This window comes from Diaphorina citri, unplaced genomic scaffold, assembly GCF_000475195.1.
Source record: "Diaphorina citri unplaced genomic scaffold, Diaci psyllid genome assembly version 1.1 scaffold775, whole genome shotgun sequence".
In the NCBI taxonomy this organism is placed as follows: Eukaryota; Metazoa; Arthropoda; class Insecta; order Hemiptera; family Psyllidae; genus Diaphorina; species Diaphorina citri.
Genome location: NW_007378208.1, coordinates 161191 through 176251, shown reverse-complemented (window position 1 = coordinate 176251; position 15061 = coordinate 161191). Strand labels below are relative to the sequence as shown.

Below are 15061 nucleotides of genomic sequence, written 5' to 3'. Positions count from 1 at the left end.
CATAGACTTTGAAAGGAAAACAATCAAAGGAAAACTGCAAAATTCGTAAAATATGTATCTAAATATTTACATAATCAACAAAGAGGTAGCTTTTTTGAGGCCCTTCAACACTACGGACAGTAAATCATTCGCGCCGAAACTAGCTACTTTTTAAAATCAATATGGAGATGGAGGTATTGGACTTTTAAGTCCTCATTTGGAGGTACCTGCTCTGTAAAACATAGACTTTGAAAGGTAAACAATCAAGGGAAAACTGCAAAATTCGTAAAATATGTATCTAAATATTTACATAATCAACAAAGAGGTAGCTTTTTTAAGGCGCTTCAACACTACGGACAGTAAATCATTCGCGCCGAAACTAGCTATTGACAAAGAAAAAAAGACAACGGTTCATATTGTTCATTTATTTAAGGTTTAGGTACATAGAATAATATATCTCCATAAGAATAGGTACCTACAAGATAATATTTCTGTAATATACAATTTTGTACAATATGAATTTCATTCAACATCGAAATAGCTTGACAACGGTTCATATTGTTCATTTATTTAAGGTTTAGGTACATAGAATAATATATCTCCATAAGAATAGGTACCTACAAGATAATATTATTTCTGTAATATACAATTTTGTACAATATGAATTTCATTCAACATCGAAATAGCTCCTTTCCTTGTGAAGTTACTAGGCTGAGTTTTTTCCACTATCAAATCGTCTTTCCACTGATTGAGTATCGATTTACCTGGAGTGGATAAGATCCAAATAAAAGTCTTTTCCTTAAATTATACTTGACGTTTTGTTTGGTGACAGCTGGACATTTCGTTGTAAAAACTAGTTACAACACTGAGTCAGTCAAGCCTTCAGATGAACACAGTTGGTCCGGTGGTAACACACTAGCTAGTCATGCAGAAGGTCTAGGATTCGATTTTCAGAGTTGGTGGAAAAGGTGCACTTGAATTTGGATTTCCACATGATCGGGAGCGGGAATACTGTACCTCTTCTCGCCCATCTGATGAGGCAAAATGAGGCATACTACGTAATGGACATGCTATGACACAGACCCGTAAAGGGAGAACAGGATGTCCCGAGATTACATAATCTTCTATCTCACTGAACTGAATATTAAGGAACTGAGATCTCACAACTCACATGTCTTTTTCCAATAGGTATAATTTACATACAAAGTAATTACCTTGCTTCGGATAAGATCCAAATAAGTCTTTTCCTTAAATTATACTTGACGTTTTGTTTGGTGACAGCTGGACATTTCGTAGTAAAAACTAGTTACAACACTGAGTCAGTCAAGCCTTCAGATGAACACAGTTGGTCCGGTGGTAACACACTAGCTTGTCATACAGAAGGTCTAGGATTCGATTTTCAGAGTTGGTGGAAAAGGTGCACTTGAATTTGGATTTCCACATAATCGGGAGCGGGAATACTGTACCTCTTCTCGCCCATCTGATGAGGCAAAATGAGGCATACTACGATGGACATGCTATGGCACAGACCCGTAAAGGGAGAACAGGATGTCCCGAGATTACAGTCATAATCTTCTATCTCACTGAACTGAATATTAAGGAACTGAGATCTCACATGTCTTTTTCCAATAGGTATAATTTACATACAAAGTAATTTCCTTGCTTCGGTAGCTAAACAATTAAAGTTACAAAAACTTTTCCAATTAAACACTATAAACAAAATCACATTTTTCTAAACCTAGTAGTAATAAATAAATCTCTTTTCTTTCTTTCCTTGCTATAGTACATATTATACATCTTACCATCTCGTCTACATAAGAAATTTTCTTCAAACTTGTTGAATATTTCTCCATTTACTCTGCACTTGCAGGTTTGAAATATTTTCTCTTTTTACAGCAAAACTCCACATTTTTTAACATGAAGGCTTATCCGGAAACGGAACGTTTGCTAAGTTATTATACATCTTACCATCTCGTCTACATAAGAAATTTTCTTCAAACTTGTTGAATATTTCTCCATTTACTCTGCACTTGCAGGTTTGAGATATTTTCTCCTTTTACAGCAAAACTCCACATTTTTTAACATGAAGGCTTATCCGGAAACGGAAAGTTTGCTAAGTATAAAATTTTAGCCCGGCCAGGATTCGAACCCAGCAATTCCGGATTAGAATTTTTGACTGTAGGAACACGAATGTACATTTTATTCTGCTAAATCTAATCGGCGGCGTTAGACCATTCAAATTTAAAACAGCTCAGTTGCCCTCAGAAAGCTCCCCGAACTAGCTAGCGGCACATGATATCCCAGACGGTCATCCGTCCAAATACCAACCATACACAAGATTGGTTCATCATCATCGCTATAGCCGCTGGCTGAGAACCATTTCTACTTGCCATCAGTCAGGCGAGGTTGCGAGGCAAACATGTTGACTCTCAAAGCTCTGCTATCCGGACTTTCAGAACAAATACAAGAATCAAGTTCGTCGAGAGTGCAGCTTGAATTCCAAGTTCAAATCTGTTGCTTGCTTCCAGATGAAATACCGAACTGTGCGCAGGTCCATTTGTGGGTCCAATGCCTAGCAAAGAGAATGAAATGAAATTAATATGGTATTTGGATTAAGGAGCGAGGTACTGCTCCGCCCCGCCAAGTCAAAACAGTTTGACCGCGCTACTAAAAGATATTATACACTGGGTCCAATGCCTAGCAAAGAGAATGGAATGAAATTAATATGGTAGTTGGATTAAGGAGCGAGGTACTGCTCCGCCCCGCCAAGTCATAACAGTTTGACCGCGCTACTAAGAGATATTATACATCAGGTCCATTTGTGGGTCCAATGCCTAGCAAAGAGAATGGAATGAAATTAATATGGTAGTTGGATTAAGGAGCGAGGTACTGCTCCGCACCGCCAAGTCATAACAGTTTGACCGCGCTACTAAGAGATATTATACAAAGAGAAAGTAGCCGTTTTCGGGTTTAAAATTAGCAATCAGATGTGATTATGCGTTTCCTTACCTGGCCATTGCACACAAGCTCAATCTTATCCTCAGGTAAGGTATCCGGATCTTCCCCAGGTGAAGTCCCCAGGCCTGTATTAGACCCCGTGGCATCCGAACCCAATATCTTCTCCAGAACATGCTCCGCCACTTTGTGGATCTGCAGGAAATCGTTAGCCACTAGCCGGTCGGATTTGGTGCACTTGATGTTGGTACTCTTGTGAGGCAGGATATAGAACGGGATCTTGGTGAACTTGGGCATGTTCTTCTCGACAATGATATCGAGTACCCAGGGAGGCAGGTTGTCACGCAGACAATGATGTTCTTGTTCTTCTCGACAATGATATCGAGTACCCAGGGAGGCAAGTTGTCACGCAGACAATGATGTTCTGTGTCACCCCCCGCATCTCGAACTAGAAGCCGATATAGACCGCGACCCACCTGGGGAGAAATCAATCAATAAATAACTCGAATAATAAGATAGTGAAATGATGGATAGTATGTTTTCACTTGACAATCCATCATTTCACTATCATAATATCATTTTACTTGACGTAGTATCTCGTTTCCAGAAGAAGATCCGCCAGGATATGAAAATTACGACATCATGTTGTTTCTTCAACAAGAGGTAGATATAAATAGAGTTGATTTCTTTGCGTTTCTCAGGACTTTAGATTTCGACCAAAGTCTCTCGAACTTCACAAAGATCATGAGTGTTCCTGGGTCGGGTTTCCAGAGATGTACGGTTCAGCCGTTATTCAGGACCAAAGTTCCGCTATTCAGGGATAAATTTGTTGTTTACAAATGCAAAAGAATTAGCTATTAGGCCATTTTCCTAAACGCGTCCCAATATTTTCCTACAATATCACTGCCAGCTTCCACGGCAGGGCAATTTATTAAGTGTGCAGCATTCAGGGATAAATTTAGAATGGTGATTTCCCATGAAACTCTGAAATCCGTAAATCGACCAATAGAACCCAATAAGCCTCTCCATACTATCAACATGTGATACACCAGAAACAGAAGATTTGTCCAGAAGAAAAGCCCCCATCAAATGACATGAAAAGAGGAAGCATAGAATAGAATATACCTTGTTTATGTTTATCCTGCCAGAATGAGACTGAAAAGTCCCTTTCCTCCCGCAGACTAAACAAGGTCTTATATATTTCATAGGTAAGGTTTACAAATACAAGGAAAAGACAGTTTTGTAGTTACATACTAGAACTTTGGTTCTGAATAAATAAAACAATAATATTGTGCTGCACTTACCACTTCACTTATAATGAGAGGTGTATGGCCAGGTATCTTGAAGTACTCGGGAGTGGCATTGGCTTGGTTTCCACCAGACTGTTCATCATCCCCATCATCATGGATTTGAGAGGCTGCTATCCAATGTTCCAGCAGAGCTTTCAGTATCAGGCTACCGTAGTTGACTGTAAAACCAAATCGAATGACGTTAAATTAAGAAGAAAAATTTGGACCAATTGCAATACTTTCTCATTACTAGTATAGCTTAGATATATTTTAGTAATAGAAAGCTTAGCTTTCCGTGTCCTCAAAGGCACATTTTCCACACAAAAGTTTGGTTTGATCGAAATCAAATTCGATCCCCAAAACATTGGGAAAATTTCAAATCTGCGCTGCGAGTTTTTACCTTAATTCCCTCTAGAGATGAGCTTTTTTTATGACTTTGTTTTAATTGGCAGGGCTCTTCTAAATTAAAGCTGATCTTATGAGTCTTTTTTTTTATTTTGTAATGGCTTTGTTTTAAGTGACAGTGCTTTTTCACACAACCACTGATCATTAGAGTATTTAAGATTTTTTACTTACTTTTTGAGTCGACATTGTCGGGTGAGGGTAGACCAGCCTCCTTAGAGGAGACCCAGGCAGAGAAACAATCAATCTCATCCTGACCGAGGTTGATGGTGAGCATACCCGTCTTGAGATCTACACTGAACCAGTTGGGCACGTAGACAATCTTGGATCTCTTTTTGACTTCTTCGTCGAAATTTACCTCGCCTACATCTTCAACTTTACATGCCTACAACAGATAAAATGTGAATGAACAATCAATGTTCAACTTTTTGTTCCATTACAAATTTTCATCAGTAAATGGTTTCTTCAAATTAAATTGATCGCAAGTGCAAGGAAAACCTAGAACCTAGAGTACCTAAACCCTTGATAAATGGAGTGTGCCGAAAATCATGTGATAGGTATGTTAAAATCCACTCGACCCCATTCTGATGAAGTTTTTGAATTCTGACGTCGAAGCGTTTACCCCTTCATGTGAGTTTAATTACAATTACATAGTTGTAAAGTAACCTATTCCTGTTTACCTATTACCTACCTATATTCTATGTACATATGTACCTATATTTTATACATTCATTTGTTTAGAATGGGAGGAATCTAATCGCACGTTAATTGCTTTTTTAATAGGCTGTCGTTATATCTAATTATCTACAGGGTTCCTAACAGTTCACAAATTAAAAATTAGCTTGGTTGGCGTTCTCGGAACGACTAGTTTTTCCTATCCTATATTCCTTCTCTCTTCGATTTCGGAACGATAAGACCTTAACAGTTACAGTTCCCTCTGTCAAACCTCTTCGAAAAAGAAATAAAAATTGTAAGGGATCTAATGTGTGTTTCTAAGTGGGTAATACGGCTTATTATTCAAATCCAATAGCTGCTAATGTAATTATGTGTTGGGGGGGTTGGCGGCTCAGGGGCTCTACACGAGGTGACATGGTCAGGTCAAACTGTGCAGGGAGCGGGGCTTTGACAAGAAAAGAGAAAATGAATTTTGAGATTTTAAGTCGTACACTTTCGGCGTAAACCTTCGAGATTAAGTCGTACAGTCGTACACTTTCGTGAACTTTTTACTAAAGGTCAAGACTTTTATGAGACTTGCTCCTAGACCAAAAGTGATCACGTGCTTTTACCTGATTAGTGGGAGAGCGGGGCTTTGACAAGAAAAGAGAAAATGAATTTTGAGATTTTAAGTCGTACACTTTCGGCGTAAACCTTCGAGATTAAGTCGTACACTTTCGTGAACTTTTTACTAAAGGTCAAGACTTTTATAAGACTTGCTCCTAGCCCAAAAGTGATTACGTGCTTTTACCTGATTAGTGAGAAGAAACCCAACGAAGGCAAAAAGATTTTTATCAATTTGATAATTTGAGCACAAAATTTACTGTTGGGGTAAAGGATCTTACACCCTTACTCATTGTCGGGTTTCCAGAGATGTACGGTTCAGCCGTTATTCAGGACCAAAGTTCCGCTATTCAGGGATAAATTTGTTGTTTACAAATGCAAAGGAATTAGCTATTAGGCCATTTTCCTAAACGCGTCCCAATATTTTCCTACAATATCACTGCCAGCTTCCATGGCAGGGCAATTTATTAAGTGTGCAGCATTCAGGGATAAATTTAGAATGATGATTTCCCATGAAACTCTGAAATCCGTAAATCGACCAATAGAACCCAATAAGCCTCTCCATACTATCAACATGTGACGCAAAGGAATTAGCTATTAGGCCATTTTCCTAAACGCGTCCCAATATTTTCCTACAATATCACTGCCAGCTTCCATGGCAGGGCACTTCATTAAGTGTGCAGCATTCAGGGATAAATTTAGAATGATGATTTCCCATGAAACTCTGAACATCCGTAAATCGACCAATAGAACCCAATAAGCCTCTCCATACTATCAACATGTGACACACCAGAAAAAGAAGATTTGTCCAGAAGAAAAGCCCCCATCAAATGACATGAAAAGAGGAAGCATAGAATAGAATATACCTTGTTTATGTTTATCCTACCAGAATGAGATTGAAAAGTCCCTTTCCTCCCGCAGACTAAACAAGGTCTTATATATTTCATAGGTAAGGTTTACAAATACAAGGAAAAGACAGTTTTGTAGTTACATACTAGAACTTTGGTTCTGAATAAATAAAACAATAATATTGTGCTGCACTTACCACTTCACTTATAATGAGAGGTGTATGGCCAGGTATCTTGAAGTACTCGGGAGTGGCATTGGCTTGGTTTCCACCAGACTGTTCATCATCCCCATCATCATGGATTTGAGAGGCTGCTATCCAATGTTCCAGCAGAGCTTTCAGTATCAGGCTACCGTAGTTGACTGTAAAACCAAATCGAATGGCGTTAAATTAAGAAGAAATTAAGGAATTTTATCCTCATTTATTTGAGATTTTGACCACATAATAATGGAGCTCTAAGGGTTAGGTGGTAGAAAACGCCTCCGCCGTTAACCTCGCCTAGTGGTTACCTTCCACCCAAGAGTATTATTATTATTAAGAAAAATTTGGACCAATTGCAATACTTTCTCATTACTAGTATAGCTTAGGCTACCGTAGTTGACTGTAAAACCAAATCGAATGGCGTTAAATTAAGAAGAAAAATTTGGACGGATTGCAATACTTTCTCATTACTAGTATAGCTCCGATATATTTTAGTAATAGAAAGCTTAGCTTTCCGTGTCCGTTTCATCAAAGGCACATTTTCCACACGAAAATTTGGTTTGATCGAAATCAAATTCAATTCCCAACACATTGGGAAAATTTCAAATCTGCGCTGCGAGTTTTCACCTTAATTTCCTCTAGAAATGAGCTTTTTTTTATGACTTTGTTTTAATTGGCAGGGCTCTTCTAAATTAAAGGCTACCGTAGTTGACTGTAAAACCAAATCGAATGGCGTTAAATTAAGAAGAAAAATTTGGACGGATTGCAATACTTTCTCATTACTGGTATAGCTCCGATATATTTTAGTAATAGAAAGCTTAGCTTTCCGTGTCCGTTTCATTAAAGGCACATTTTCCACACGAAAATTTGGTTTGATCGAAAAATAATTCAATTCCTAACACATTGGGAAAATTTGAAATCTGCGCTGCGAGTTTTCACCTTAATTTCCCCTAGAGATGAGCTTTTTTTATGACTTTGTTTTAATTAGCAGGGCTCTTCTAAATTAGAGCTGATCTTATGAGTCTCTAAAATCTTGTTTATTCCCTTCAGAACGAATAAATCCCTTCTGGCTTCCCTTCAAAACGAATAAATCTTTCGCTTTTTTTTTTTTTATTTTGTAATGGCTTTGTTTTAAGTGACAGTGCTTTTTCACACAACCACTGATCATTAGAGTATTTAAGATTTTTTACTTACTTTTTGAGTCGACATTGTCGGGTGAGGGTAGACCAGCCTCCTTAGAGGAGACCCAGGCAGAGAAACAATCAATCTCATCCTGACCGAGGTTGATGGTGAGCATACCCGTCTTGAGATCTACACTGAACCAGTTGGGCACGTAGACAATCTTGGATCTCTTTTTGACTTCTTCGTCGAAATTTACCTCGCCTACATCTTCAACTTTACATGCCTACAACAGATAAAATGTGAATGAACAATCAATGTTCAACTTTCACTGAACCAGTTGGGCACGTAGACAATCTTGGATCTCTTTTTGACTTCTTCGTCGAAATTTACCTCGCCTACATCTTCAACTTTACACGCCTACAACAGATAAAATGTGAATGAACAATCAATGTCCAACTTATTGTTCCATTACAAATTTTCATCAGTAAATGGTTTCTTCAAATTAAATTGATCGCAAGTGCAAGGAAAACCTAGAACCTAGAGTACCTAAACCCTTGATAAATGGAGTGTGCCGAAAATCATGTGATAGGTATGTTAAAATCCACTCGACCCCATTCTGATGAAGTTTTTGAATTCTGACGTCGAAGCGTTTACCCCTTCGTGTGAGTTTAATTACAATTACATAGTTGTAAAGTAACCTATTCCTCACAGTACAATACATCAATAGACCTATGGTCTGCTCCTCAAACGACTTCACACTTTGCATCTCGTAAAAAATTAATGAATGGCGTCACCACAATTGTTGTCACTCATGCTGGTTGGCGTTCTCGGAACGACTAGTTTTTCCTATCCTATATTCCTTCTCTCTTCGATTTCGGAACGATAAGACCTTAACAGTTACCTCTGTCAAACCTCTTCGAAAAAGAAATAAAAATAAAAAAGGAGTTTGTAAATTCTGTGAACTTACTTTAAGTACATCATACACGCACACATTGTTATCCGAGTCCTGGGTTACAATATGTCTCTTATCATTAAGTACATGTTGCTTCCTGATCGCTGCCCCTCCTTTGATTGTCTTCAGGGGCTTCTCACTGTAGCTCACTAGGTGATCTGAGCCTAGATTTGATGCAGGCAGGTCCTCTTTCTTAGGCAATTTCTATAAATAAAAAGAGTCGGAAAAGAAGATACTATAGTAAATTACTACAGAGCATACAATGACGAAAACAAAAAAGATTATGGATAAAAACAAAATCGACAATAGATACCTGAAATAAAGTGTCTATAACATTCTACACTGCTCAGCATACAACCCATTAGGGTCATCTTCTTCTTATTTGTGGCGGGAGTTTCAGTCACATATTTTTGTGAAGATTTCGATTTCGTTTCCCGAATAAAATTCAGTCCATATTAAAACTTTCTCACGAACCGTTTCCTTCTCTCTATTCTTTTCAATGTCTCTTGAAGGAGATACTAACTCCTTATATTCTTCACCTTTCCCTATGCAGAGGTCAGTTTTTTACTCGGCGGTTTTGCATTAAGTTTGTCTGTATGTTTGATCCTTGATAACTTTCGAACGTTTCATCCGATTTTGATCGTGAGATATAATATTCTTACACACTGGACTCCACACACAGGAATTTCGTCAGAAAAGACTCCCATTTTAATGTGCTAGTACGTACCCAATAATTGAGTGTAGAGTTGGCTGTAGCAACCCAAATACCACTGAAATCTGTTTCGGGAACCATTTTCAAAATGGAGGCTTGTTCCTCACACACAAGAGCAAAGTTTTTACTCTGTCTCATTTCCGTCATGTAAATTGAACGATCTCGTCCTCCTGAGATAACATGCGTGAACGCCTCATTGGCCTAAGGAGAAAAAAAAAAAAAAAAAAAAAAAAAAGTTTTTCTTATAAAATCCATACCAATGTATTTGAAGTGTGATATGATCTCCAATCTTAGCTCAGGCTAGTCAAACACTTATTATTATTAATATTATTACTTACCTAAGTACCTATATTAAAAACAATTCATACTTACTTGTGACAGTGTTATTATTGGCAGTGAGGGCAGTCAGGGTATTCACATCCCACAAGAAGATACTTTTGTCTAGTCCAGCAGATGCCACAAGTTCCTTATCTTTGGCATAGGCTAGGGCTCGAACATAATCCTTGTGAGTACGTAATGTGGACATGCAGTAGCTCTTGTGAGCATTCCAGACTTTCACTGTTGTATCACTTGATGCTGATATTACTGTAGAAACAAGATATCAAGGTCAGGTTCCTTATCTTTGGCATAGGCTAGGGCTCGAACATAATCCTTGTGAGTACGTAATGTGGACATGCAGTAGCTCTTGTGAGCATTCCAAACTTTCACTGTTGTATCACTTGATGCTGATATTACTGTAGAAACAAGATATCAAGGTCAGTGAAGTGTAAAAATCACTCAGAAAAATGGATCTGTAAGAAGTCCCCAAATATCCAAATTTCAATGAGCAATGTGACCATGTTGTAGCTCTTTTAAAGGTCATATTAGCTTCATGTACTCTTTTTGGTATTTCCCATTTACTTACTTCTAGCCATTTCTTTTCTGAGAAAGTTTGACCTGGGAAACTTCATAAACACCCTATTCTATTGAGGTACATGCCTAGCCTATCACAGGTACTCACAATTTTTTCCACCACAGCAGAGAACAATATCATTGACCCAGTCTATGTGATGTTCCATGGATGCAATGTATGGATCTCCATTTCCTGTGCAAGACCGTGTATCCCATGCTCTGATGATTGAATCTTTTCCTGCACTGTACAGTCTTCCTGTTGCATCATCAAACTGGAGAGAGCTGGCAGATACAAAAAGATGTCTTTTCTTTACTTTGCCAACACCATTCGGTGAAAGCTAAAGCCGCTACAACAACAACAACAACAACAAGAGTTCCCTCTATCAAAAGTTATTCCATGCTGGAAGTCCCAGGTTCAATGTCCTTGGAAGCCAAATTTTTTCCCAACTCTGTGCTTGGAATTTAACATGCATATTTAGGCCTCTATGTTCTCTCTTACCAACAAAGCCCAGACCCCTTCCTTGTGAACATGTATGGTATGAATGCACTGTTGTTCTCCTAGATGCCACAGCTTGATGGTCCCATCAGAACTACCTGAGAGACACCGCGTTCCATCTCTGTTCAGAACCAATGCTTTTACATTGTCAGTGTGCCCTGTAAATTAACAAAAGTGGATTTCAAGTTTGACCCTTTATTATTCCTTCCAGAAAGTTCTGTAGTCTTAGAGAGGATCTATAATTATTGTATACTAACTTATACAATAATTAAATAATATAAACTATTTCAATTTAATAAGGAAATTAAATAAAAAAATTACCCATTAGTTTACAAGTTTTACTACAAGTCCGTGGATCCCAAACTCGAAGAACTTTTTCTGTGCTTCCACTGACCACCACGGTACCTGCTGGATTCATTGCAAGACTGTAAATTGAGTTCTTGCTACCTGGCAATGAAGTAGCTGAAAAAGAAAAAAGATGAAATTATACATGTAAAAAGAAATAAATAAAAAAATAATAATAAATAAAAAAAAATGTTCTGGGTTCAATTCCTGGTGGAGTCCAAGTTTTTCTTATAAAATCCATACCAATGTATTTGAAGTGTGATATGATCTCCAATCTTAGCTCAGGCTAGTCAAACACAAGTACTTTATTATTATTATTAATATTATTACTTACCTAAGTACCTATATTAAAAACAATTCATACTTACTTGTGACAGTGTTATTATTGGCAGTGAGTGCAGTCAGGGTATTCACATCCCACAAGAAGATACTTTTGTCTAGTCCAGCAGATGCCACAAGTTCCTTATCTTTGGCATAGGCTAGGGCTCGAACATAATCCTTGTGAGTACGTAATGTGGACATGCAGTAGCTCTTGTGAGCATTCCAGACTTTCACTGTTGTATCACTTGATGCTGATATTACTGTAGAAACAAGATATCAAGGTCAGTGAAGTGTAAAAATCACTCAGAAAAATGGATCTGTAAGAAGTCCCCAAATATCCAAATTTCAATGAGCAATGTGACCATGTTGTAGCTCTTTTAAAGGTCATATTAGCTTCATGTACTCTTTTTGGTATTTCCCATTTACTTACTTCTAGCCATTTCTTTTCTGAGAAAGTTTGACCTGGGAAACTTCATAAACACCCTATTCTATTGAGGTACATGCCTAGCCTATCACAGGTACTCACAATTTTTTCCACCACAGCAGAGAACAATATCATTGACCCAGTCTATGTGATGTTCCATGGATGCAATGTATGGATCTCCATTTCCTGTGCAAGACCGTGTATCCCATGCTCTGATGATTGAATCTTTTCCTGCACTGTACAGTCTTCCTGTTGCATCATCAAACTGGAGAGAGCTCACACCTGACCTGTGCTGCCTTTCTACCTCATCTCGGATCACAAAAGATACTTGCTGTAAAAAGCAAGACAAATAGTATAAAATGTCCTGTCTATTTTTATTGGGATGTACCCCCATTCATAGAATACATACAAAAATATGTATTCTGTGCTAAATGGGGGCAAAATTGTTGTGATAATAATTATGTCATTTTTTAATTATTTATGCTTAGTTTGTATTTTAAAATGTTCATATTATTTTTCCTCTTTTTTTTCAGGTTTTGTTTCTTTTTAGGTATAATATATTTATTTAATTATTTTTCCTTTAGGTATAATATATAGAGTTAAGTTACTGATGATAGACCAAAGAACTAGACGTGAGCTGTCCTGGTAGAGCTGAGTTACGGGCAAATTCATGTTATTGACACTCACAATCGTTAGAATGTTAGTTTTATCACACAATGAAAACAAAGTGACATGCGTTATGTGACGTTATACCTGCTTGTGAGGATTTACTGGAGAAGCTGAGAGGGGCAATCTTCTGTCCCGTGTAGATATGTTCATAGAAATCTTCATCCGAGGAACTCAATTCTAGAGAGAAATGTTTTGTATAGAACACAAAAGTCAACAGTTATCATATCACACATTACCCGTATTTTTCTTTCTCAGTGTTCCCTCTTTGGGCGTAATAGCGTGATCATGACCACATTGGCTGCCACAGGACGCTTATGTATTTTAAATAGTTAAGTATATGAGAGAGGGACACCAGAGTGGAATTTTGCCATTTGAAATGAAAATTTTTTTTTTTTTTAAAAAAAAAAGATGAGTGTTCCACCGCCGTTTTTATTTCGTAGCAATGGAACAACTGCTACATTAGATGCTTTTGGCCTGTGTCGTAGCATGCCCATCCCGTAGTATGCCTCTCATCAGATGGGCGAGAAGAGACACAATACTTCCGATTTAGGTGCTGGGTCAACATGAGAACACCAGAAAGTAACCCCTTGTCTATTGACATCAAACATGTGTGGACACAGGTTAAGATCCTCAAACTCACAATAAATAATGATGAATAAACTAATTAACTTTTTACATTGACAAGTTCATAAATCACCTCAACCTTCAAAGATATTCTTCATTCTTGGTTTGAATTATATACTCACTCTTTTCCGTCCAGTCTGACCACCTGATTTGTGAGTTGCCATGTTGCCTGTGTTTTGGAAACTTCAAATACTACTCCTTGTGTTTCTGCATGCTTTTTTCTGTGAAACAAATCAAAAATATGTAAGTAAAATAAAAATAAATTGATAACCAACAAATATAAAAAAACTGATTACCTCAACAATTTTGTATTCAGCTTGTCTGTTTCACCATACAGTTTGACCAATTTTGATGCAACAAAATGACAAATATAAAAAAACTGATTACCTCAACAATTTTGTATTCAGCTTGTCTGTTTCACCATACAGTTTGACCAATTTTGATGCAACAAAAAGATTTTTTTTTTAAAGAGGTTTGACAGAGGGAACTGTAACTGCTATGGTCTTATCATCCCGAAATCGAAGAGAGAAGAAAGACAGGATAGGAGAAAGCCAGCCGTTCCAAGAACAAAAATTATCCCATCAGGATAAAATCCACCCCGGGTGGGAATCAAACCCATGGCCTAGCACTTACAAGGCAGATGCACTACCAACTAAGCTAACTAGTCTGGCGCAACAAAATGATATTTGAGAACAGTGAAACCTCTGAATAGTGGACACCCTCCATCCCAAAGGTTTTACCTGCTTTTCAGAGTTCTATGGTTCACTGAACAACTACACTTACCAAATTGCTTTTGCTTTTTTTATTGCTTTCATCAAGGAGATTCCAGGTGGAAACCTATCTGTTGTTATCACAAGAGGCTTATCTATTTGATTTAGATTCAAGAAAATTGTTGAAAAATCATAACTTTAGGTGATTTTTTCTTTCAAGATTGGAGTGAATCAAGAGAGCTAAATGGACTCAAGAAAATTGTTGAAAAATCATAACTTTAGGTGATTTTTTCTTTCAAGATTGGAGTGAATCAAGAGAGCTAAATGGACTAAAAAAAAATGAATAACTTCTTCTGAAACTCTTGAAACAATCAAATAACCCAAAATCCAAATCTGAAACACTAATCTGGAGAGTGGGGAAAGTACAAAGTTACAAAGTAACAAGATAGAAGCTGGGAGCTGGTTGAAGAAAATGATTAAAAATTAAAATGAATAAAAAAAAAAAAAATTAAAAAGTGGAAAATCTCAAAATCCGCAAATCGCCAACCCCAGCTGCAATCAGCAACCGAACAAGTTACAGGTTGCGTGGATATTTTTTTAAACTTGCATCGCTCACACGGTTGTTATCACTTCCCAAACTGTGGTCCGCGAGGTCGCCTTAGGCCCGCGCCCGTTCCCATTTGAAGTGAGTTTCATAGTTTCACACGATTTTTTTTTTTTTTTACTGCTGTAGGATACTATGTATTTAAATGACCGTTTGGGGGGGGGAATTTACACATTTGGGGAATCCATTTCCCTCTACGCGTAATAGATCAGTTGCGCTTACTTATATGGGTGATGTTTC

The 15061-nt window shown here is 37.6% G+C and overlaps 1 protein-coding gene and 1 long non-coding RNA gene across 4 annotated transcripts; both read right to left on the bottom strand.

Annotated features, from left to right (window-relative positions):
• Positions 1-248: 248 nt before the first annotated feature.
• LOC113468574 lies at positions 249-1193 on the bottom strand. Its single transcript, XR_003392279.1, has 2 exons — positions 597-1193; positions 249-454 (listed from the first exon to the last, which is right to left on the bottom strand). It is a non-coding gene; the product is annotated as an uncharacterized LOC113468574 (long non-coding RNA).
• An 817-nt stretch (positions 1194-2010) lies between these two features.
• Positions 2011-14467, bottom strand: LOC103511979 (WD repeat-containing protein 48). 3 transcript variants are annotated; one of them, XM_026825583.1, is made up of 14 exons: positions 14291-14467; positions 13630-13728; positions 12317-12545; positions 11838-12050; positions 11446-11586; positions 11128-11282; positions 9753-9938; positions 9041-9229; positions 8458-8490; positions 4800-4977; positions 4239-4402; positions 3324-3410; positions 2989-3258; positions 2011-2551 (listed from the first exon to the last, which is right to left on the bottom strand). In XM_026825583.1, the coding sequence occupies exons 2-14, from the start codon at positions 13669-13671 to the stop codon at positions 2450-2452; spliced, it is 1989 nt and encodes a 662-aa protein (XP_026681384.1). In that variant the 5' UTR covers positions 13672-13728; positions 14291-14467; the 3' UTR covers positions 2011-2449. The 3 variants fall into 3 exon arrangements, with proteins under 3 accessions (XP_026681384.1, XP_026681385.1, XP_008474954.1); XM_026825584.1 differs by lacking the exons at positions 4239-4402; positions 4800-4977; positions 8458-8490 and adding exons at positions 6949-7112; positions 8146-8356; XM_008476732.3 differs by lacking the exons at positions 4239-4402; positions 4800-4977; positions 8458-8490 and adding exons at positions 6949-7112; positions 8146-8356 and having other exon boundaries at positions 2989-3290; positions 3356-3410; positions 14291-14466.
• Between the last annotated feature and the right edge of the window lie 594 nt (positions 14468-15061).